Raw genomic sequence first — 25,289 nt, 5'->3', positions numbered from 1 at the left:
CAAAAAAACTACAATATGAAAAAAAATGGGAAAAAATCTGAGAACACTTCAGAGCTACTTTTAAACCCTTTTTGTTGAACATGTTTGTTTTAATTTAATTTCTGGACTCTTTTTTTTTTTTTTATTTCCATTTACGAAATGTCTCCTTGCTTGCAACAATTGTGAAACAGAATTCACTCCCAAAAAGCTAAAATCTTGGTTGAAAGACAGGAATTTATTTACAATTTAATAATTGCATATGTGCATTTAAAAAAAAAGCACATGGTGTTCCTTCAACATTCCTTTAGCTGTCAATCAGCTTGAGGGTCCTGCAGGGTTTCCGTTGGGTATCAAATAAATCAAATAAAGCCTGCAGAAACTTTGGCCGTTGCCAGGTTGACATATCTACGAAAGAGCATATCAGTTTCACGTGATCAGGTTGGCAAAATGTCACCTTTTGATAGTTGGGCTTGGTACAACTTGGTTGTATAATTTAAAGCCCAAGACTAAATAATTATCGCCACCTAGTGGTAGTAGCGGGGCATTTAACTATGGGTGGAAACAAACCAGTTCATGATTTGGTAAAGGCAACATTTTTTGTGAGCTTATCAAATACAATTATTGGAACTAAAACAAAGTCAGCAGTGTAACACAAAGTCTGACACTGTGTAACAGTAGTACCCAACACTGAAAATGGTCAACATTTTAAGAAGAATGGAAACAAAAAAAAACATGTCTGATTTCCACTAATTACAAGTGTGAGACACCAAAGACTTTCATATACAACCTTGCCTGCCATCAAAGCCACATTTTCCAGCATATCATCCTTTTCATTCATTTAGCAGCATTTTGGCTGGGAAAACTAAGTCTATCTCTGTAAAACATGCCTATCTTTATTTACCACGGCTCCTAAAGAGCCATATGACAAAAAATATTGCTCATTGAAGTGGTAGCATTGTATCAAAGATACGAACAATAATTCATATCATTGATTAAAAGCAGGAGGAAGTCCTTTTTTGGGTTCCTCATGCAAACAGTTTTTGCACAATCCCCTTATTATTTGATTTGCTTAAGGTCATGTATGATACAATGAGTCTAAATCATCTTCTAATATTCAGTATATAAAAACGAATTCACTGCCTGGTGAATTAATCTCAATCTCTACCCACTGCATCGAGCTTATTAAATTTTCAACCTGCCACTGGCTCCCTTTCTTGCCTCACAGGATGAATGTGGCCTTTTAATAATGTAACCAGTTTTAACAAGATTGTAAAACGTTCATCTAACTTTCATAGGTTCTTTTAGCAAAGTGACAAATTCATAAGATAGCAGGGATTGCTTTGACAGTCCATCAGTCTAAGCAATTAGACAAAAAAAAAAATCTCTCCATATACAGCTGAATGATTTGCTACAGTTTACAGTCTTCTACAAAGAAATCTTCACAAAGTTATCCCTTTGGCTTAAAATTAAAAACAATAGAATATTAGATGTAAATTCCCTTTCTGGAACCTAAGAGTATTCACTGATAGCTCCGCTTCTCCTCATCTATAATGTATAAAAGTTGCACAAGTCTAAATCCTGGAAACAAAACACTTTTCAGTGACAGCGGCTGCCACATAAAGACTTTTAATTAACTCATTTACGGTTGATGAGTCATCTCTGTTTTTACACACAGCATTTGGTGCGGTGACATTAGGCGCCGGGCCGTGGCCGGGTCAAGGCAGTGCATGTGAATGCCTCTAGCTGCTGTAGCGTGCAGGCTTTGGCCACTCAGGCATTGTTTGAGTAATGTGACCTTCATGGGGAGATTAAAATATGTAGCAGGCGTTCATTGATTTCTGGATTGGCCGTTGGTATTTATGGACACAGTCAGTACATAAATATTGATACTTTCGCTCCTCTAAAGGGAGGAGGATGAGTTTGTCTCAAGAGCCAGTGAAGAGGAGCAAGCCAGAACAGAATGAAGGATATAAAGTCTTAGCACATGCATTTGGTAACCTAAATCAGCATGTGACCCATCAGCTTTAATAGGGTCGCTCTCATTATGTGGCGGCTAATTACAATGCCTGTTATTTATATCGCCAAGCTATAATATTTAGTATAGGAGCTGCTTTAAGGTGGTAACTCATATCTAAGAAGAATTAAAGCTTGTCCTTTTTTTTTGCAAAGTGCTGTCAATACTCAACACAGGCATAAACCTTGCACATTTTGTGTAATTTTATATCTTTTGCTTCTGTAGTTTTTTTCCTAACTGAAGAGGACTGGGCACAGCTGTTCTAGAGCTAGAAAAAGAAAAAAACTAGTGCTGAGCGATGGATTGGATTTGTAATATACTGTAATCGCAATTTAACAGAAGTCATGTGACATTAAATAAAACTAAGAGACTAATTTTTTTCTGACTTCAGACCTTTACGTGGTGGTAATATGCTTAAAGTGAGTTTGCTGATCTAAATAAACTTGTATAGCACACAGACCTACACTGAGAAAACGATCTGAAATTAAGTAAAAATGTCTTAAATCAAGTGTATTTACCCTTAATTTGAGCAGGTAAATAAGATAGTTTGCCAATGGATTGAGTATTTTTACACTTAAAATAAGTCAATTAGATAATATGCACTTGAAATAAGACAATGCAATTGATTGTTCCTATTTCAAATGTAAATTGTCTTGTTCCATTGGCAAAGTGTCTCATTTACCTCCTCAATTTAGGATAAAATGCACTTATTTTAAGAAAAAAATGACTTATTTAGATTTACATTTTTTGCAGTGTATGCATGCAAGCAGAAATGAAACAAATCCAAACAAAGCCTATAGGGAAGTCCTGCAACAATGGATTCAGGAAAAGCAAGCGTTCAAGGTATTGAAAAAATGGAAACCCTGAAGTGAAACATCCAAGTCCTTTTGGTAAGTGCAGAAATAGAATTGGCTGGAAATAATCATGATTAAAATTTTTGGCAAGACCAATCAGCCCTATCAATAACTGCCATGGATTCTCAGATATACCCCATAAAAATCTGCCGGCAATGAAAAAAAAGGTTCAGTTGGCAAAATCAGCTCTGGCCATATTTTTAGGAGAAACTTGATAACAGATTTTTTTTAAGGGGTGCTGAAGCACCACAAAAGTGAAGACTATAACTATAACTCAGAGATCTCGCGTGGACATTTAATGTGCAAGATGAGGAGATTCCTCAGAAGTCACGTCTTATTTTCATAATGCAGCAAAAAATCACCCATAAATCTTTGGAACATTTGATTTTAAAAAATACACAACCAACAAAACTAATTTCTCTTAAGCCTTTTGGCTGTGACATACATGTTACGGTGGCCATTTGTCACACACAAGAAGGCCATGCAATTTCTAGGATGAAAACAGGCTTATTTATCAAGAGAATATCTGTTTTCTTTCTATCTATTTGGATATAAAGGTTTTGGAAGTTGCTAATTGAGCTCAGTCCAGTATCCCATTATTAGCATGGGGCTGGGGTGAAACTAAAGGCCACTGATGGCTCTCAGCAGTGCTTATAGACAGAGAGAGGCACTCGCTGACGAGCAAACATGTTACGAGCTTGGTTAGTATTTGCTCCTGTTTTCTCAGTTTGCCTTCTCCTTGCAGAGAAAAATTCTTGTTGATCAGATGGCTTTACTCTGTTTTTCAGCTTGTTTTTTATTCTTTCAGCTTGTTGACACTCATGCCTCTTGGTGAATTTTGAAATGATCTTTGAAGTTATTTTCTTAAGAAGTTATTCTTAAGGTTCTAGAGGCCAAGTGGTTCTGACAGGTTGACTGGAGATGACTCAGACTAACATTACTTTTCATTCAATGAAATGTGAAAAAGTTTGCTACTAGGATGATGGTAGATTCCTTATATCCATCTAAACTCTTTTTTTTTATCCTGTTGCCTTTTAGCTGCTGAAGGGATACATAATCCTCTTTAACTTTGTTATCAGTAGTAGTTTACTTCTTGGATGTGATTTTATCTTTGATGTAACAGATCTGAAGTGTTGACGACTGCTGGGCTGCTTACTGGACCGGACCTCAGCCAGAGAAAGGGTGCTGGGGGCCGGTAACAGACATCCCAAGTCTCCTGGAAGTTCCGGGAGTCTCCTTGATATAGATAGATTTTTATGGATGCCCACGAGTCAGATAATTATCCCTATTTATTCCTCGACTATGCGAGGTGGTGTTTTTTTAATGCTAGTGAGAGCTTGCAGGCTATACAATAATTTGGGCACCATGTGTGGATTAGGACTACTTCGATTGTGCAGGCAATACAAGAGAGAGCGGGATGAGGGGAGAAGAAGGCTTGTGAAACCTGTGCGTATCTGTCCAAAGCGATTCTCTGTTCAACGAGCGTTCTACACGGCTGGTTGTCAGAGAGCGCACTGATTGGATTAGTCAGAAAAATAAGCCAATAAGTTTCGGTTTACGGTTTTCAGTGTATGTATGAGGCACGGTGCGGATCGGCTGTCTGCGGCGGCAGGCAGGGGGGAAATTTCCACGATTTTGAAATTCCCCCTGGAGATTTTTTAAGGAAAAGTAGGACATGTACGGGAAAAAGGGGACGTCTGGCCACCCTACAATATCAACAATTTCGATGTTTCAGTGAGTGAGTGCTTGTTGCTATGATGCGTCTTTACTCAGTAGCTTCATTCGTTGTGAACCAACCAATCAGAGCACAGCTCATCTTAATATTCATGAGCATACCATAAAAGGAAGAAAACCTGTCGTTTCATTCTAGGGCTTTTAACCAGGCTTGCATTAGGGCTCATAGAACAGCAAATATGCCATTTTCAGCCCAACCAATGTTGCACACTCTATTTAGAGACCTTAAGGAGCAGCACCAAATACCCTATAGAATCATTCTATCACCCCTTTAACACCTGCTAAACCTGCCTTGTATTTAGTTAGTTAGTTAGTTTTTTAGTTTATTTGTGTCTTATTTCAATAGCAAGACAATATTAAATATAATGATATTATGATATATATGAAAAATGATACAAAATAGAAAAATACATAATGAAAAGTACATTATGGTGGCATAAAGGTAATCAAATGATTAAAAAACATAAATGATTAGTTGAGTATAAATATACTTAAATAAAATAATTGATAATAAAATTAAAGTAACAAACTTAAGTAATTATTTTTAGAAAGCAGAGTAAAAGGCCACGCTAAGCTTATTTGTATTTAATCCTGATTTAAAGCAACTTAGGGTTTCAGCTCTTTTTATTGTTTTCTGAGAGTTTGTTCCAGATTAGTGGAGCATAAGAACTAAAAAGTGTTTCTCCATGTTTGATTTGGGTTGTGGATGTACAGAGTAAGCTGACCAGAGCAATTCATTGATTTATAGACTAACAGCAGTTTAAAGTAATCTCTGAGATAAAGGGAGCCAAAGGAAGAAGTATAAAACTGGACTATCTTAGCTCTAGTGAGGATGCTGGCAGCAAGATTCTGGATCCACTACAGCTGCATGATCCACTTTTTTTAGGCAGAACTGTGTAGACTGTTTAATTCTACTGAAGATGAACAAAGCAGGAATTTATTTTTCATTCGTCCTTTAACCCAAAAGATCTTCTTTAGGTGATAGAAGGAAGACTTTATGAGCATCTGAATTGTCAGGTCTGAGTCCATCCCTATACCCAATTTTGAAGCCTGATTGGTGTCTCTAGCTGAATCGACCGAGGGTGTGTTCTAAGTTATGAACATGTTGTTTAAATGTTTGCATTGATTTCTTCTATGCATTTACTCAGCACTTGAATGGGTCCATACTCACCTGGTGACACTGTAATGTATAGCTGTGTATTATCTGCATAGTTATGGTAACTGTTGTTGTTTTTTAAGATCTGAGTTAGGAGAAGCATGTATATATTAAATGGAAGGGGCCCTTGGATGGACCCTTGAGGAAACCAAAGAAGCCCCTGTCCTTCAATTGAGATTAACCGTGTCAAATACTGCCTCAATACCATTAAACACTAATAAATACCAGTGGAATAATACCTGTAAATATTTTCTAAAATGCTTACAATGCTGAAAGGATCTAATGTGGCCCGTGGTTAACTTTTAGCCTTCTAGCACTCTGAGGATTTGTTTCTTTTATAAGTAATTGGTTTTATGACACCTTAATACTGCAGGTAAAAATAACTATTTATCCATGTTTATGAAATATGCACAATTTTGAAACATATTTTAGTTCAGCCAACTCTGAAAACGAATTGCAGGAGCTCTATCACACTGTAACTGAATATGAAGGGTTGGATGTCAGTAAGGGCTTCGGTTGACATTCGGGATCACATTGCAGCCTTATGCCGCAGTGTCAGAATTCAGTGAAGACTAGTTTTGGGAACTTTAAGGTGCAGGCACACATTTTGAATCCGTCAGTGGTTAACTGAATGCGATCTGGATATGAGGGAGCTGGTCTTTAAAGCGTGCACATACTCTGTGTGGGAGAAGGTAAGGGCATGCTAGAGAAAAATCAAAAAACAACAGCTGTGTTATAGCTCTGATGCAGTTATAAAGCTAATTGAAGGTAAGTGTTGTACTCAAATTAGTACTTTTTTTCCTACTTTACTCACACATTTAAAGTTTGATTGGATAGTAAGTGATACTTGTCATACATATAAAGTTTAATTTTTGTTTAATGGTCATAGTAGAGTTTAATCGATGGGCAGAAATTTTTTTACCCATTCTGGAAGGTTCCTGAAGCACATGGTATTACAATGGAGACCTATTGCGGTAAAAGGCAGAGACGTTTAACAGGTTTTTATTCTTATGCAAATCATTTGCATTTTAGGTTTTGAAAATGAACCAAAATTGTATCAAAGTTAAAACGCAAACTAGGTTCCAAATCTGCAGTTCCTCTTGTGCTAGCCAGCCATATCTGAGAAGGTTTTGCAAATGAAACATTTGGTGTTCTCACAATGGGGAGAACACCTTTGGTAGTAACATTGAATGCTGCACTGACATTAGCAAATGTAACTGACCAATAATTCCTTACTTTTGCCTCTTATTCATCACAGTAATCCTTACAATCGCCTTAGAAGTCACTGAGATCCTAAGAGGTGTGGATAAAAAAATGTGAGCCTAACTAATTAGCCACTGATGGCAGACTTTGAAGACATATCGCCTGAAAAGATACAGCCACTATAAATTGAATCCAGTTTCTTGTGATTGAGGTTTAGACAAACTAAAATAACATATGAGCTAAGAACTTGAAAGAGCCTGTCCAGTGATTAAAGTTGGATCTGTTAGAGTGTATATATTCTTAGATAAGACTTTTGTCATTCATACATACAAAGGCAGTGAGCTTTCATTTTTTATGAGCTTGCCTAATGGGAATTGCTCATGCTAACACTAATTATGCATTAATTACACTTAGACAGCTGTATAGTTTGTATCTTCCATTGACAACTTAAACATTAGATAAGCTGGTCTGTTAACAGAATGAAAAAATGCTGGTTTAATATTCTTTTTATCAAATATTAGTAATCTATACATTTTCAGCTTTTCAAATGCCAAGGACAGATATATCCAACCTGGTCCTGGTGGGCTGCTGTCCTGCAGGTTTTGGTTGTTTCCCTGCTTCAGCACAGCTGATTTCCATTGATAGCTGATTAACAGGCTTTTGCTGAACAGAAATCATAGGAATCAGCATGGCTGGTCAAGGACAGACCCATGTATATTGAATATAAATAAGCGTTATTCTGCAAGTAAAAATGATACTATCCCTGAGTATATTTAAAACAGTTTTGGGTATCTACATGGATACTTATATTTAAATCATTGTTGACTACATAAAAAAGGAAGCTAATACAGAACGTAGAATAGAACACATGGAGGTTCAAGTTAGGGTTGCATAATGTATCACATGGCAATATCCATGCCTGCATTAATGAGTAATGAAGTAGCAACTAAGGCCCCATTACAGACCAAATTGGGGTAACTGCACAGATTGTTGTTAAAGCCATGTATACAAATGGATTTTGGGAGAGAATAGTTTATAATATTTGAAAAGGTCTCAGAACAGAAAAATCAGATAATGCACGTTTATTGTTAAAGTGTCCACATGCTAACCAGGTCTTTGATTCAACAATAATGTTTTAGCTCCACCTACTTGTACACCTAAGAAGCTCCTCTTTCTTATTTTGCCGAGTTGTCCGATATGCCCAGCGCTTTTGTCGGCACTTTGGGTGTGATTCTTTGGTAGCGTCACAATGCCATCAAAGGGCCCGGCTGTCAGGATTTTATCTAGAGCTCTGACCCACAAGCAGAAGACCAAACAGAGAGACCAGGGAAAAGTTTAACAGGTTTTATTTTTAGTAAAAGAGATGAGTCCGGTGCTGCTCTGAGCACTGTCGAATCGGAACTGGAAAGTGAAGGGGAAGATACTGCGGTTAGTTCAGGCTCAGTGGGAAATTAGTGTCTTTGACTTGAAGAGGAGGAATTAGGTTGCAGACTCACGTTTCCAGAAGAAGGTGTCTCTGATTGAATCCAGTCAGTGTGGGATGTACCAGTAAATGTCTTGTTCGTTGGACAGCGGACAGGGTTTACCCAGATTGCGATTGATCCTTGGTGAATGGAGAAGCTGACTGCCACTTAGTTTTCCTGCGGAACGGGTTATTGTGGAGATGAATCCCCTGCTCAGAGAGAAGCCCCAAACGATCCTTGGGGGAAAAAGTTGATCCAAACCACAAACTAGAATCCTCAGCTCAGTTAGGTGCCCAGAGAATCCTTCAGGGGAGAGAAGGTCCGAAACATCCAGTTTGCAGGATGACTTCCTGCGGAGAGGCCAAGACAAAAAACAGCGAGATTAAAACTCAGGTAGACAAAACTCAGTTTGACTCAGCCAAAACTCAGCTTGGCTAGAGTACCCAAAACTGGCAAACACTCTGGCGTCGAGGTAGTGGCAGTCAGCAGCTTAAGAGTTCTCCATTGATGAGATAACCATCCGCAGGTGTGTGAGGAGGCCAACCAGAACCAGGCGCCGCCCTGTGGAGGATGGAAAACAAACACAAACACAAACCACACAGACTGGATTCCTAACACCGCCAAATGTATTACATCGTTTTCATTGGTGCTGTGTACACTTGCTGTGAACCCCACTGCTTTCCACGCCGTTTCTAAAGCATAGTTTGTTTATCTTAGTGTGGACTATGTCCTCCTCCACTGCACAGGGCCTGCTCCATCTTTGTTATTAGTTGTCGGGTAGCGACAGCGGGCCACTGTGACAGCAAATCTCATAATACCTTGCGAGGAGACCTCTTCACGCAAAGCATTCTGGGATATGTCTGCTTCTTCTGAGGCCTTTCTTCACTTCTTTCTTCACTTCTTAGGCACTCTCGGACATTTTTAAAGAACTGCTGTGAGGAAGGTGAGCTTCACTGACAATCTGAAACCGTAGCTCACCACAGATATACGCCTGAAAGTGCGCATGCACAGAAAAAGATAGCGGGACAAGCACGTAGGACGGCCTTACGTAAACATATCACCAGAATGATTGACAATTAGGAGGACCACTTATTTAGATGATCCACCCGGAAATAAAAGTTTGTCCTCTATACCTTTAAAACCGTGGGTAAAGATGTCCTGAATCAGATCGTTGTAGATTTTTTCTCCCCGCTCTGTTTCAATAGCAGTAAATGTGCAGATAGATGAAATGTTAAGAGGCATTAAAACAAAATGAAATAAAATACATTTTATTTTAAAAAGGGGAAAAAAACACATGAAGACCCTATAAATAGCTGACTTAAGATCACATACACTTGACTACTTAACGCACAATACTACAAATAGTATATTAATAATATTTATGCATTATGTGGGTTTAGATTACATATATGAGAGAAGATGAGAAACGGCGATTCTTTATGTTTTGGGAAGTACAAAATAATAATTGGGCAATATATAATTTTAGTTAACAGTTGGGTTTTTGGTATTTAGTGGTTCAGTTTTAGACACAGACAATAATTTAGACAGATTTTGTATCTTGCAATACATACTTTAGATGAACTTTGCAGGTATACCTTGAGATGAGGTCTTTCTGCTCCCACCATTTTTTAGTCCAGAGTTAATGTTTTTGTCATGTTCAAACTGATGCTTGTTTAAAAATTTGCTATCAACTCTTAATTTTATTTAAAAAATTGAAAAAGAGAGGAAATTTTCTGGGGCCAAAAAACATTAGCAGCAAATTTTGGGGATTGATAGATTGATGTCAAAGAGTATTGGCATTAACCTTTTAAAAAAACCTGTATTGGTTGATCTCTATTTGGTTGCAATGACTACTGTTCCTATCTGTCAAGGATTATGTGGAGGTTTTCTGAGGACCCAAAGGCAGAGATGAGTTTTGCTGATTTAATTAAGAATCTCACAGGCAACTGAAGCAAAGTCCAAAAACAAAAAATACTGAATACCAAAAAATCCAGTAAACATCAGTGAAAACACACATGGGATGCAAAGAGACAACAGAGCAACAAAACAACAAGAAACCAGCATGAGGAACAGTAGAAGTGGTGTATATATGGGGAACAGAACAAAGGATGGGCTAATGAGCTAATATGGAGCAGGGGTGAATACGACTAACTAGAAGGAGGCCAATGGGACAGGAGAGAGGCACAGAAGGCAACAGAGAGTAACTCAAGAACAGAACACTGCTAGAAAACAACTACAAAGACACAAAATTACTAAGAAACTAAAAATAAACCTAAACAAAGGACAGAAACCTGACACTATCTGCTGTTAAAAAAAGGAATTGGAGTTTAACTTTAAAAAACCTCAAATTAATAATTCAACCCTTAGCAATAATATTTGCTCATGTCGATGATTTTTAGAACTTTAAATATTTTTTTTTTTATCTGATATTGGGTAAAACATACTGTGAGTGGATGGCTAAAATATTTACATATTACATTTATTCTTTACTGCCTTGATCAGGTGATTACATGAGATGGTTTGGCTAATTCAAAGCTGCTGTGCTTAGAATAAAATAGCACGTTTTCTATTTTTTGTTGAATACGGCATCACGTCTGTCCTTTCACATGTAGTTTGACATTTGTGGGGGAATTTAACCCTGATCAAGAAAAGGGCATTTTATGTCTCCTTACCACATCGCCGCCATAAGAGCTGTCTTCGACTTAAAGAATCCCTCACTTGACTTTCTCTCTCTGCGCTGATGATGACTCACACTCCAACACGCCCTGCAGAAATCCTCTCTCATGCTCTCGACACACGGTGGGAGAGATACAGACAGGAAGGAAGAGAAGGGGGGATGCCACTATCACAGGCTCTCCCATACATACTACCTGTTCTTCGGTTCATGAGTCCTGATCTACCTGCCCTGCAGGTTTACAATCATCAGTATTCTCTATGGTTTTTCTCCTACGTTGGAAAGGTGATTGAGCTACTAAACTATAGTGAATTTTACATTTACTGAGGCAGTTCATTGAATGTAATTATCAAGAATGCACTTGTCTTATTAATATTCTAAGAGAAAAAAAGCAGCTGTTATTTTAGCAGCAGAGCAATAGTAAATGCTGCATTTATAAAGAGGGGAGTGAAAACGTAGCCATTTATAGGTTTTCCCTTCCCTGATCTTCTCACCTTAGGCTGCTCTCCAGTGGGTGAGTTAATACTGTGTGACATTTTTAGTGATGTTGAGGTCCAGCCTGCACGTGCTGCAGTGCCTTGGGTCAGCCCGCCTCTGGCATCTGCCTCTCTGGAAATAGAAAAAGACCAAAGAGACAGAGCGTGATTAATTGTTATATATGTGCAGCCGAAAACATAACGGGCCGTCTGCCGCCATTTCCCTGCACACTGCCCCACAGGCTGACAATTACATAACATATCCGTCCAGGCTTTGTTCTTATATTGTATGCTAATGAGGCTGCATGGTCTGGTTTGTTGGGTGTCGAGTGGGATCACTGTCATTGAACAGTTTCTCTCTCTCTCTCTCTCTCTCTCTCTCTCTCTCTCTCTCTCTCTCTCTCTCTATGATGTTTCTTGTAGCTGTGAGGATTCCTCTCTCTCTCTCTCTCTCTCTCTCTCTCTCTGAGTGCATGCTGGGAGTTTGGTGGTGGAGAGTGTGGCTGAGAGCTTGTGAGTAATCTCAAACTTTTCTTTTTTTCTCTCTGACTGTTTACTGTGTGATTGTTTGTTAATTGTTTATTTTTGTATCACCCCAAGTTACTGTGTGTTTGGGTGCTTTGGGGGGCGGTAGGCCGTGTTTCTTGACAGGGATGGCGTCCTCGGTGGCGCCGTCCCTGTCTCTGAAGCATGGGGTGAGGATTGTGCCGCAGCCCAGCACTACGGTGGAGCAGGTGCTGCTGGCAGTAGGAGAACAGGTGGGACATGGAAACATCTCATATGCCTCACGCATGAATAAGGCAGTGGTTGTGTTTCTAAAAAATCTGGAACATGTAAGTCAGCTCATAGAAACCGGACTGGTCCTGGATGATGAGTTTTTTCAGGTTTCCCCGTTGGCAGTGCCTTCGGTCCGGATCACCGTATCTGGTGTCCCCCCGTTTATTTCCAATGAGGCTCTGGAGACAGAGCTGAAGCGTTTTGGAAGATTTGCGAGCGGTTTCCGGGTGGTGAATCTGGGCTGTAAGGACGCCAAACTGAAACATGTTCAATCTCTGCGGAGACAAGTGTTTATGTTCCTAGATTCTCCAACCCAAACGCTGGACGTTTCGTTCCGTGTCAAACATGAGCAGGGACACTACATGGTGTACGCCAGTTCTGGAAACATGAAGTGTTTTGAGTGTGGAGATGTGGGCCACAAGCGGGTGGCATGTCCCCACAGACAGAGTGTGGTGGGGCCCGCGGCGTGCGCTGCGGCGGGTCCCGCGGCGTGGGCTGCGGCGGGTCCCGCGGCGGGTCCCGCGGCGGGCGCTGCGGCGGGTCCCACGGCGGGGGCTGCGGCGGGTCCCGCGGCGGGCGCTGCGGGAGAGGATAGCGGGGAGGGGAGCAGTGGACAGCGGGCGCTGCCCGAGGCTGCTCCTCGTAATAATACTGAGGGAGACTGCTCCGTGGTAGGAGCTGACAGTGGCTCCGTGGTCGGGACTGAGGGTGATGGTTCCCTCCAGTTGACAGACAGTGCTGTAGGTGAGGAAGAGGCTGTGGACAGGACAGGGCAGAGAGCGGATGACCTGGGGAGGTCAGAAAAGGACGCAGAGTGCAGTCCTGTGCAGGATGCAGAGCTTCTGCAGGTGAACCCTGATAGTGAGGCAGATGATCAGATGGAATCCACTCATGGCCATAATGATTCTGATTCTGATAGTTTCTCTATCGCAGACAGCTACTTTCAGAGTGTTGATTTGTATTCTCTGGAGGAAATCAATGGTTTTCTAGATGACACCTTTGGAAAAAAAGTTAATGTAAAAGATTATTTTCCTGATGTGGATAAATTTATTGAATCGGTCACTACTTTGCAGAGAGTTGTTGGTTATGATTTACTGGACAGCAAGAAACGTTTTCGTCTTAAGAAGCACGTCACAGGTCTAAGGAAAACTCTTAAAACAACAAAGGGTAAAATGTCAAAGAAAATGAAACTTTAACAAACAGTAACATGATTGTACAACACTGGGTGTTTCAATTCTGTTGGTTTTCCCTACTGGTCTGTCTCTATTCTCCTTACATGCAGGGTCTAAGAGTGGCCTCTTTAAACATAAATGGGGGTAGAGATGGAAAAAAAAGGGCTATATTAACAGATGTTATCACACAGAAAAGACTGGATGTAATTTTCCTACAAGAAACACACACTGATTGCACGAATGAAATAGATTGGGGCTTATGGTGGGGAGGGCAGCATGTCCTTAGCCATGGGACAAATCTAAGTGCTGGAGTTGCCATTCTGTTTTCTTCGAGGTTAAATGTAACTGTTATTTCCAGCACAGAGGTGGTGAAGGGCAGAATGCTTATGGTGAGAGCTGAAGTAGAGGGTTTCAGCTTCATTTTCATTAATTTATATGCACCAAACCAAGGCTCTGAGCGGGAAAAAACTTTTAAAATACTGAAGGAAGAACTAAATAATATTGGTACAGGAGAGTTTATTGTATTGGGTGGTGACTGGAACTGCTGCACTGATTTTACATTAGATAGGACCGGAGAGGAGCCACATGTTCAGTCCTCCTTGTTTCTGTCTCAAGTATTAACAAAAACCGATTTGGTTGATGTGTGGAGGATGAAACACCCTTCTGATAGGCAGTACACTTGGGTCAAAATATCAGATGGGAGAGTAAGTGCAGCTAGACTGGACAGGTTTTATCTACCTGCTTCTTTCACTACTAGAGTTCTTAGCTGTAGAATATTCCCAGTAGTTTTTACTGACCACCATCTAGTCTTAATGGAGCTGTTTCTCTCTCCCACTAGAAAACAAACATCTTTTTGGCGTTTTAATATTAAATTATTAAAGGATCTTACTTTTTGTGAAAAATTTAAATTGTTTTGGGCCTACTGGAGATCCCAGAAAGTTGATTTTCTTTCCCTGGCTCAGTGGTGGGAGGTAGGAAAAGCTCAGGTTAAAGTTTTTTGTCAGGAATATACAGTTGGTGTCACTACAAAAACCAAGAGGGTTGTGCAGGAGTTAGAGGACCAGATAAGGAACTTGGAAAATGCCCTTAAAGAGAATCAGCAAAATGATCTTTTACGATCAAAAAAGGGGGAGCTCAACTCTTTCCTGCAGGAGAGAGCAAAAGGAGCTTTAGTCCGAGCACACTTCACCAGACTACAGGACATTGATGCACCAACCACCTTCTTTTTTAACCTGGAGAAGTCAACTACTTCAAAAAAACAGATGGTGTGTCTCCGTCTCCCGGATGGGAAGGTGACCACAGACCCAACGGAGATGAGGAGGCATGCCGTGGATTTTTACACTGACTTGTTCAGGGCGGATGGCTGTGATGTGGATGCTGCTGCGGAGCTTCTTCAAGGACTTCCTCAGTTGGATCCAGGAGATCGGGAGGCTCTGGGTTTGGAAATAACTCTGGATGAACTGACTGCTGCTGTGTCTCAGATGACATCTGGAAAGGCTCCGGGAATAGATGGTCTGCCTTCAGACTTTTTTAAACATTTCTGGACCATCATGGGACAGGACCTTTTGGATGTTTTTAATGAGTGTCTTATGAAAAAGACACTTCCAGGTTCTTGTAGGCGTGCAGTTCTTTCTTTGCTCCCTAAGAAGGGAGATTTAGCCCTTTTAAAGAACTGGAGACCAGTAGCTCTTTTATGTACGGACTACAAGATTCTTTCAAAAGTATTATCAAACAGACTGAAAACTGTTATTGATTTTCTAATTGGTGCAGATCAATCATATTGTGTACCTGATAGGTCTATGTTTGATAATTTGTTTTTAATGAGAGATGTTTTTGATATTTGTAAAATTTATGACATTAATGTTGGTATCATATCCATAGACCAGGAGAAGGCCTTTGACCGAGTGGATCATGATTTTCTTTTTACTACCTTACAGGCTTTTGGTGTTGGGGAGGGTTTTCTGTCTTGGGTAAAGCTGTTGTATCGAGATGCCTGTTGTGTGGTGAAGGTGGGAGGTGGGTTGAGTGTTCCAGTGCCAGTTAGGAGAGGGATCAGACAAGGCTGCCCCATTTCAGGCCAGCTTTACAGTATTGCCATTGAGCCTCTCCTCTGTCGGTTGAGGAGTAGACTGCGAGGTCTCTCCCTGCCAGAGTTGGCTAACATGCCCCCTGTTATTGTATCAGCATATGCTGATGATGTAAACATATTTATTTGCAATAAGGGAGACGTTCAAGAGTTACAAGAAAGTTTGTCCTTGTATGGAAAAGCTTCCTCTGCTAAGGTGAACTGGGGAAAAAGTGAGGCTTGTTTAGTGGGGGAGTGGGCTGTGGGGAGCATTCCTTGTCTTCCTGGTAACCTTAAGTGGGGAAAAAGGGGTATAAAAAGTCTTGGAGTTTTTATTGGGAATGAGGATTTTCAGAGACAGAACTGGGAGGGAGTGCTGGAAAAGGTAGAAGCCAGGTTGTCTAAATGGAAATGGTTGCTACATCACCTGTCCTATAGGGGAAGAGCTCTGATAGTGAATAACCTGGTTGCATCATCTCTGTGGCACAAGCTCATCGTGTTGGTGCCACCATCAGGCCTACTGAAAGAAGTGCAGCGGCTCCTGGTTGACTTTTTCTGGTCTGGTCAACACTGGCTGAGGGCATCGGTCTTGTATCTCCCTGTGGCAGAAGGAGGACAAGGACTTGTAGACATTCTGTCCAGAACCGCGGCTTTCAGACTGCAAACGGCACAGAGGCTGTTGTATGGTTGCAGTCGCTGCTGGTTATCCCCTGCTCGATTGCTACTTAGGTATGCTGGACGGCTTGGACTGGATAAGCAGTTATTTCTGCTAAGACCATCTGAAGTTGACCTGACAGGACTCACACCTTTCTACACGTCGGTGATTAATGCCTGGCAGACACTGAAGGTCACAAGGAATCAGGACTCTGGGCCAGGGATGTGGATCTATGAGGAACCACTGTTTCACAACAACTTCTTTAGAAACGCTACTTTTTCTTCTGCTACATTAAGAACAAAATTTGTTGAGGCCGGCATTACTAAAGTGGGCCACCTCACCAAAACATCCCTGGAAACGCTCAGTGACATTACAAGCATCCAGTCTTACAGAGTGCTGAATAGGATTATGGAGGAAGTCTGGCAGTCCCTGTCTGAACCAATGAGAAGCTTTGCTAAGAATCACGCTGGCCAGTGGAAGGATGATGGTGTGTATAATTTTCCCTCTCTGAGTGTCTGTCCAGCTACTGAGGAGCAACAGGAGAAGAGTGGTTTTCTTCTCAGCATGAAAACACCAGAGCTGGGTATTTTCAGCTCCTGTGGGAAGAAGCAGCTGTACTACAACTGTGTGAAAGTGCTGAATTTTAACTCTCTGGTTGGAGTGAAGGAGTCAAAATGGTGTGAGATATTTGCCTCAGACGTTACCCCTAAAGGCAGGTGGAGGGTCCTGTATAAACCCCCTGTTGAGAAAAGGATGGCGGACCTTCAGTGGAGGATTATACATGGAGCAATAGCCACAAACAGACACAGAGCTCCCCTGGATCCAGGCACTGGGGAGGGCTGTCCATTCTGCACTCACAGGGAAACATTAGATCACTTAGTGGTGGGTTGTCCTCGGCTAGCTGATCTTTTTAAAGTTTTGAAAGGATGGGTGGAAGCTTTGGGGGAGGTTTTCTCTCTTCCTCTGTTTGTTTTTGGACCCAGATACACAGTGAGGAGAAAACTGAAATTAGTTTTAATTAATTTTTTGTTTGGGGTGGCTAAACTAGCCATTTGGAGAACCAGGAAGAATCAGATGCTGGGTGAGGGTTGGACAGATGTGGTGCAGAGCCTGAAAGGTTTGGTTGCAGCTCGTCTGAGAGTGGAGCATGCTTTCTACACACTGACTAGTAATGTGGAGGCTTTTAGCGCTCTGTGGGGGACTAGACATGTTTTATGTTCAGTAGAGGAAGATGGCTCCCTGGTTCTTAATATTTAACATTTGTGTGTTTTTTTGTGTGATAATGGTTGTTTTTTTATTGTGATGATGGAAACAGACTATGTTTTCCTGATGTAAAGTAAATAAACAACGTCAAAGGTCTCTCTCTCTCTCTCTCTCTCTCTCTCTCTCTCTCTCTCTCTCTCTCTCTCTCTCTCTCTCTCTCTCTCTCTCTCTCTCTCTCTCTCTCTCTCTCTCTCTCTCTCTCTCTCTCTCTCTCTCTCTCTCTCTCTCTCTCTCTCTCTCTCTCTCTCTCTCTCTCTCGTTCTTGAAAGAACTTGCCCCACCCAGAGGGCTTAAGTGGTGTCTTTGTGCCAAAGCCTTATTTTTGCTTAAGATTGCATAGTGAACCATTACAGGTGCTGGTCATAAAATTAGAATATCATGAAAAAGTAGATTGATTTCAGTAATTCCATTTAAAAAGTGAAACTTGTATATTATATTCATACATTACATACAAACTCATATATTTCAGATGTTTATTTTGTTTAATTTTGATGATTACAAATGACAACAAATGAAAATCTCAAATTCATCATATCAGAAAATTAGAATATTACTGAAGACCAATAAAAACAAAGGATTTATAGAAATGTTGGCCAACTGAAAAGTATGAACATGAAAAGTATGAGCATGTACAGCACTCAGTATTTAGTTGGGCCTCCTTTGGCCTGTATTACTGCAGCAATGCGGCGTGGCATGGAGTCGATCAGTCTGTGGCATTGCTCAGGTGTTATGATAGCCCAGGTTGCTCTAATAGTGGCTTTTAGCTCTTCTGAATTGTTGGGTCTGGTGTATTGCATCTTCTTCTTCACAATACCCCATAGATTTTCTATGGGGTTAAGGTCAGGAGAGTTTGCTGGCCAATTAAGAACAGGGATACCATGGTCCTTCAACCAGGTACTGGTAGCTTTGGCACTGTGTGCAGGTGCCAAGTCCTGTTGGAAAATGAAATCTGCATCTCCAAAAAGTTGGTCAGCTGCAGGAAGCATGAAGTGCTCTAAAACTTCCTGGTATGTGGCTGCGTTGACCCTGGACCTCAGAAAACACAATGGACCAACACCAGCAGATGACATGGCACCCCAAACCATCACTGACTGTGGAAACTTTACACTGGACTTCAAGCAACGTGGATGAAGTGCCTCTCTTCTTTTCCTCCAGACTCTGGGACCTTGATTTCCAAAGGAAATGCAAAATTTACTTTCATCAGAGAACATGACTTTGGACCACTCACCAGCAGTCCAGTCCTGTTTCTCTTTAGCCCAGGCAAGACGCTTCTGACGCTGTCTGTGGTTCAAGAGTGGCTTGACACAAGGAATGCGACAGCAGAAACCCATGTCTTTCATACGTCTGTGTGGTGGTTCTTGAAGCACTCACTCCAGCTGCAGTCCACTCTTTGTGAATCTCCCCCACATTTTTGAAGGGGTTTTGTTTCACAATCCTCTCCAGGGTGCGGTTATCTCTCTTGCTTGTACACTTTTTTCGACCACATCTTTTCCTTCCCTTCGCCTCTCTATTAATGTGCTTGGACACTGAGCTCTGTGAACAGCCAGCCTCTTTAGCGATGACCTTTTGTGTCTTGCCCTCCTTGTGCAAGGTGTCGATGGTGGTCTTTTGGACAACTGTCAAGTCAGCAGTCTTCCCCATGATTGTGTAGCCTATAGAACTAGACTGAAAGACCATTTAAAGGCTTTTGCAGGTGGTTTGAGTTAATTAGCTGATTAGAGTGTGGCACCAGGGGCCATCAATTTTGAACCTTTTCACAATATTCTAATTTTCTGATATGATGAATTTGAGATTTTCATTTGTTGTCATTTGTAATCATCAAAATTAAACAAAATAAACATCTGAAATATATGAGTTTGTATGTAATGTATGAATATAATATACAAGTTTCACTTTTTAAATGGAATTACTGAAATCAGTCTACTTTTTCATGATATTCTAATTTTATGACCAGCACCTGTATATAACAATAGCTGTTGGGCTACCAGGCCAGGCATGAATGGGAGAATCCGTCCAACCTCTCTTTCTACTTACCATTATCTAATGCCTTCATCTTCTCTTCATTCCCCCGTTGACCTCTGCTTTTTTTTTTTCTTTCTAAGTACAAATTTCACCAGACAGACATGTTTTTTCCCAAGTAGCTTGAGAGACCTTGTGAGAGTGTTTGCTGGATTTATGAATTGTAACTAGGTCACTGCAAAGTTGCTGCCAGTAGAAGAAGAACCAGTGATTTATCCTTTGTTGTCAGTGGCTGCTGCCCTTGGTAAAGCAGAACTAAAGTTTTTTTTTTTTTTTAACAATAAGACAAGGCAAGGCAAATTTATTTGTATAGCACAATTCAGTACAAAGACAATGCAAAGTGCTTTACATGATTAAAATACAGGAAGATAAAACAGAATCAAAGCAAGTAGGAAAAAATAAAAAAATAAATAAAATAAAATAAAAAATGCAGAAACAAAAAAGAATATTATGATAGAAAACAGTTGGACTAAAGAAAATATGTTTTAGTTGAACTGTTTAACTAGAACAGTCGAAGGCAATCCTAAACAAATGTGTTTTTAGTCTTGATTTAAAGCAACTCAGGCTTTCAGCACTTTTACAGTTTTCTGGAAGTTTGTTCCAGATAAGTGGAGCATAGGAACTAAATGCTGCTTCTCCATGTTTAGTTCTGGTTCTAGGTATGCAGAGCAGGCTGGAGCCAGAAGACCTGAGTGGTCATTCAGAGATTTATAGACTAACAGAAGCATTTGAAAGTCTATTCTTTGAGATACAGGGAGCCAGTGTAAGGACTTTAGAACTGGGGTGATGTGCTCTACTTGCTTAGTCTTAGTGAGGACACGGGCAGCAGCGTTCTGGATCAGCTGCAGCTGTCTGATTCACTTTTTAGGCAGACCTGTGAAAACACCGTTGCAGTAATCAATTCGACTAAAAATAAAGCATGGATTAGTTTTTCCAGATCATGCTGAGACATTAGTCCTTCAATCCTGGAAGTGTTCTTCAGGTGATAGAAAGCCGACCTTGTAATTGTCTTTAAATGCTTTTGGAGGTTCAAGTCTGAATCCAGCACTACACCTAGATTTCGGGCCTGATCAGTGGTTACTAGCTGAAGCGACTGAAGCTGTGTGCTAACTTTAGATCTCTCCTCTATTGGTCCAAAGATTATTACTTCAGTTTTGTTTTTATAATATGGCCGGCAAGCGCGCACAGTTCAAATGTTGTTTGTTCATGCTGCTATTCTGGTGGTGAGCCTGGTTTACCAAGGAGTTTATTAGAGTTTATTAGAATATGATATATATGAATATGAATATTCTAACATTTTAATACAAGACAGAGTATAAGTATTCATCTCCAAGAATATTTTGAAAAGGGGGGTTCACAAAACAAAAGAATTATCTAGATCTCGGGTTCTATGTTTGCCCTGATTGGGGAGTGTGTGTTGTGTAAAGAATGACCGGGTCTGTTTGGTAGAACCTCACAAGAGTGTTGAAAATCATATGCCAAAGTTTGAAAATCTAAACTTTTACAGCTGGATGTTGGATGTTAACCAATCAATTAAGTTGATGCAGTAGCTGGCTGGGAGACAGACAACCGAAGCTGTGATTTCTCCTCCTGCAGGGCTGTCTGCATAAAATCATAAAAATAAACCAGAATATATGGAGGAGTTACACTTTTGTAAAACTAGGTTTTGCATAAAAAGCCAGGTATCTTTTTTTTTTATGTCAGGAAAGTGGGTGTGCACTGTTTACTCTTCTAAAAAATATTGTTACCAAACTGTAGTTAAACAGTTTATAATTTATACATGCATAAACCTAAAATGTTAAAACTTGCCAGCAAAAAATATTCAATTTTATTTTCTGTAGTTTACATTCACGCAAATATTTATTTCCAGCTGTGTTGAACGGCTGCAGGGATTCTCAGAGGGACAGGCTGGCTTGATGAGGTTGTCACAGGGGATTCCCATTGCTACTGCAGGCCTTCCTCTAGGAACAACTAAAGAATATTTAAAAGTAGGATCATAATCCTGATTAGCTGAATGCATGGCTGATGGTTTGAGGTGTTCCTTGTCACTTGAAAACATCTTAAAAGTATTTTTCAGCACTCATTACAATGAACAAAGCAAAGCTACTGTCTTGATTGCATCTGCTGTTGTACACAGAGACCAGCGACGCACATGAGAGGCGTCTGTAAACACTTTGATCAATACTTGTCAAAAAAAGCTCATGTTTTGTGTAATGATCTCGTGGTGTGGCTGGAAACAACACAGTATATGAGCCAAACTGTTCCATCCCTGATGCTTTGCTATTTTCTCATCATCATGTGTGAGGTTTCTTAACTTTTGAAAATCACCTATCCATTCTCAAACCTTGCCTGTGAACCTGCCATCATTTTTTTTCAGGAAAAAATATAAAAAATATTGCAGTAACGTCAGTCATTTGCTAAATTTGCCTAAAAGAAATATTTACGTTCTTAAAGTTTTTTGCATTTATGATATTGCAACCATAATCTTAAGACTAATCTGAAGCAGAGTGAACTAAAGAGACCTGAGAAAAGGAGTTAGTTTAGTTAGGAAGCCCTTCCCTTTAAAGGAGGGATGCTCCTGTCAGATGAGACCCAGATGAATCTTTTGTTGTGGGATACTATGAGCTGCAGAAATGATTCCTGTAAATCAATTCTGATCACATTGTTTTCTTCAGCAGGATCAGAGAACCATTGCAGAGCTGAATGAAAGATGCTCGGTGAAAGAAAAACTTTAAGAGGCTGTAAAAATCTTTGCAGTGGTTCAACTTTCAGCATGGCACCTCTAACCATTAAGGGATGTACACTCTGACTTAACATATAGCTAGAACTGCTTTGGGTTTCTTTATATCTATTAATATTCAATCCAATGCAAGAAATCAGGCAGGCTGAAAACATATACGTGATGTAATATTCTGATATTACAATATTCTTTGTATAACAAGTAAAAAAGATGAATCATTTTCATTCTTTCTTACCTTTATGTACTGTTTGGCATAAGACATAAAATAACCACAAAACACATAATTTGATCTTTACATGCCAAAACTTGTCACTGAATTGCGATGCTAAATTTTCTTTTATTCTGACAGAGAGTAAACGTAGATTTTGTTGAAGCTGCCCTATGTAGTGGATGTCAGGGCAAGATGTTCCCTGCATGTCTGCACAACTGACTAAGCTATAGCAAAACACTTATATAGATTGGCTTCCAGCTGGCCTAAGCAGGAGAAACGTAGCCAGGCGAATGAATGTCAGTGTCAATAAAGCTGCTCAAGAGGTCCTGGAACACAGAGAGGGTGTTGTTGTGGCGGCTTGTATTAGGTAAAGTGTGGAGAGTGATTCACCTAATGAGCAAAAGTGGGCACAACGTCTGTGTTAGTTGGCTAAACAGCCGCAGTAAACAAGCAGTATTCATCTGTGCCTGTATAAAGACCTGAAATGATCACAAAGAAAAATGAACTCCTAAGAGCAATACATTACTTAACAGGTTTATCTAGGTACACATCTATATAATTGACTAACTCAGAACCATATCTGTTCATCAGGACTTTATGATTTAAAAGTGAAAAAGTGTTTAGGAGAAGTAAAACTAGCTGAAGGACTTCTAGGAGCAACTACCGCAGGGAGAAGCTCTTTTATTCCACTTTGTTACTGATTTTACACATGACCATGAAAGATTGAAATGCATGGCAGAAATAGCATGATATAAATTTTTCAGTGACCACTTGAAACGTCTCCTGAATGGTGCTTTTAGAGAAAGCTTCACTTAGTGCACGCAGTGGCAAAAAAAGGATATACACACGGACAAATTTGTTGGTACTCGTGGTTTACTGAAAGAAAAACCCACAATGGTCACAGAAATAACTGGAATCTGATAAAAGTGAGAGATGAATAAAAAAAATCTATGAAAATGAACACTCGTAAGTCAGACATTGCTTTTCGACCATTCAACAGAATGATTTTAAAAATAAAACTCATGAAAAATGCTTGGAAAAAATGGTTTCCTAGAAAAGACAGAAAATAATGTGACCAAAGGAACATGTTAAATCAGGGTGTTTCCGCTCATTGGCCTCACAAGTGTCTGCAATCGTGTAATTAGTCAGCAGGCCTATAGATAATGCTACACATTGTCACTGTACATTTTGGTGACATGGTGTGTACCACACTCAGTATTGACCAGTGTGTCATGATGTTACAAAGTTCAGACCCAAATGCAGAAAACTGAACAGAGAGACCAGGGAAAAGGTTTATTGGGTTTTATTGAAGAAGTTTTAGCAGCGAGAGAAGTGTTACTCTGAATACTGCTCAACCGGATCTGTAAAGTGAGGGGAATTTCAGGCTCAGTGGGGAATTTGGCTCGTGAACTTGAGAAAGAGGATTTGGTTGCCGACTCACGTTTCCAGAGAAGTCGCTGAATCCTTGACTCCTGTCTTTGTGCCGTGGTTCCAGTGTTTGTCTGATTCGGTTGAGGGTGGAACAGGTTTTACCCAGAATGCGGTTCATAGTAGTTCATAGTTTGAAGATCAGTTGATCCTTCCAGGGAGAGAAGGTCCGAGAAAACCAGTTTGCAGAATGACTTCCTGCCGAGAGGCAAAGACAAAAACAAAGGTAAACTCAGGTTGACAAAGAGCTCAGCTTGACTCAGCAACAACTCAGCTTGGCTAGACTACCCCAAACTAGCAAACACTCTGGCGTCGAAGTAGTGGCATTCAGCAGCTTAAGAACACTCCGTTTAACGAGAAAACCATCAGCAGGTGTGTGAGGAGGCGGACCAGGAATGAGACAAACACAGAAACACAGACACAAAAAACAGGAGTCCTGACACAGTGGAATTGAAGGAAAGAGTTGTCTCAGGAGAGTAGAAATAAAATTATGGACAGACATGTTAAAGCTAAAGACTATAAGACCATCTCCAAGCAGCTTGATGTTCGTGTGACTAAAGGTTCACGTATTATTTACAAATTTATGTTCCAAGGGACTGTAGCCAATTTCTCTGGATGTGGCTCCAAAAGGAAAATTGATGAAAAATAGAACAGACAAATTAAACAGAAGAGAAAAAATAGAATTTAACTTTGCAAATCTAACAAGTAAAAGTTAACTAAATAACTGCATCCATCCACAAGTACTTCATCAAGTTCAATACAAATTTATACAGACTATGAATGTAGAGGCTATGATCAGGTTATACATATGAAAGACTATAAGAAAGGTAAGTACATAAAAAGTATTTATTTGTATTTTGAAAAGGGTAGAGTAATTATCTATATAATTCTACCAATTTCAGATGTGTATTTAAGGATTTTAATTATATTTTAAAATATAGAAGAAACACCTTATGTCCCACCGAGACCTCTTCCACTTATGATTCTCTGTGCAGACGTTAAAATAAAATTAAAACATACATTGACAGATGTTGTTTCAGACATCTGCTGATCACAACAGTTTATTTTTGTTTAATCATGTTAAAATTTCTTTAGCTTGTATGAAATAAGAGCCAGTTCACACACTGTCTGTCATGTTGAACTGCTAGTTTGAAAAAAATATATCCCAAAACATGTCTAAATATGAATTAAATTATTTTTAAAAATATATTTTACACACAAGCTAATGCTTATATATTTATTTCACAAATATTTATATTAGAACTTCTGTTTGGCATCAGAGCTTTCCAGCTCTGCACAGTTAGACAGGTTTCTGTTTGGATAGAGATGGGGTCAAGTGATTGACTGGATTGCGAGGTTGTTTTTCTGCTATTTATCCTCTTTCTGGTGTGAAGAAATCAAAGTCC

General features: G+C 40.0%; 1 protein-coding gene across 4 annotated transcripts in view; it reads left to right on the top strand.

Moving 5' to 3' along the window:
• Window positions 1-25,289, top strand: part of rimbp2 (RIMS binding protein 2) — a 177,179-nt gene that overhangs the window by 41,320 nt on the left and 110,570 nt on the right. Inside the window, exon 1 of one of the 4 annotated variants that reach the window (XM_038296219.1) lies at window positions 6,324-6,429. The exons of the other annotated variants lie outside the window; for them this stretch is intronic. Within the exon in view, the coding sequence (XP_038152147.1) occupies window positions 6,382-6,429 (48 nt within the window). The 5' untranslated portion in view covers window positions 6,324-6,381. Of the gene's footprint in view, window positions 1-6,323; window positions 6,430-25,289 lie in introns of those variants that run through there. 4 annotated transcript variants of the gene reach the window in all.

Source organism: Cyprinodon tularosa, unplaced genomic scaffold, assembly GCF_016077235.1.
Source record: "Cyprinodon tularosa strain WSP-4 unplaced genomic scaffold, ASM1607723v1 ctg11, whole genome shotgun sequence".
NCBI lineage: Eukaryota > Metazoa > Chordata > Actinopteri > Cyprinodontiformes > Cyprinodontidae > Cyprinodon > Cyprinodon tularosa.
Note: the sequence above shows the minus strand (reverse complement) of the source record. Positions and strands in the feature narration are given on the sequence as shown.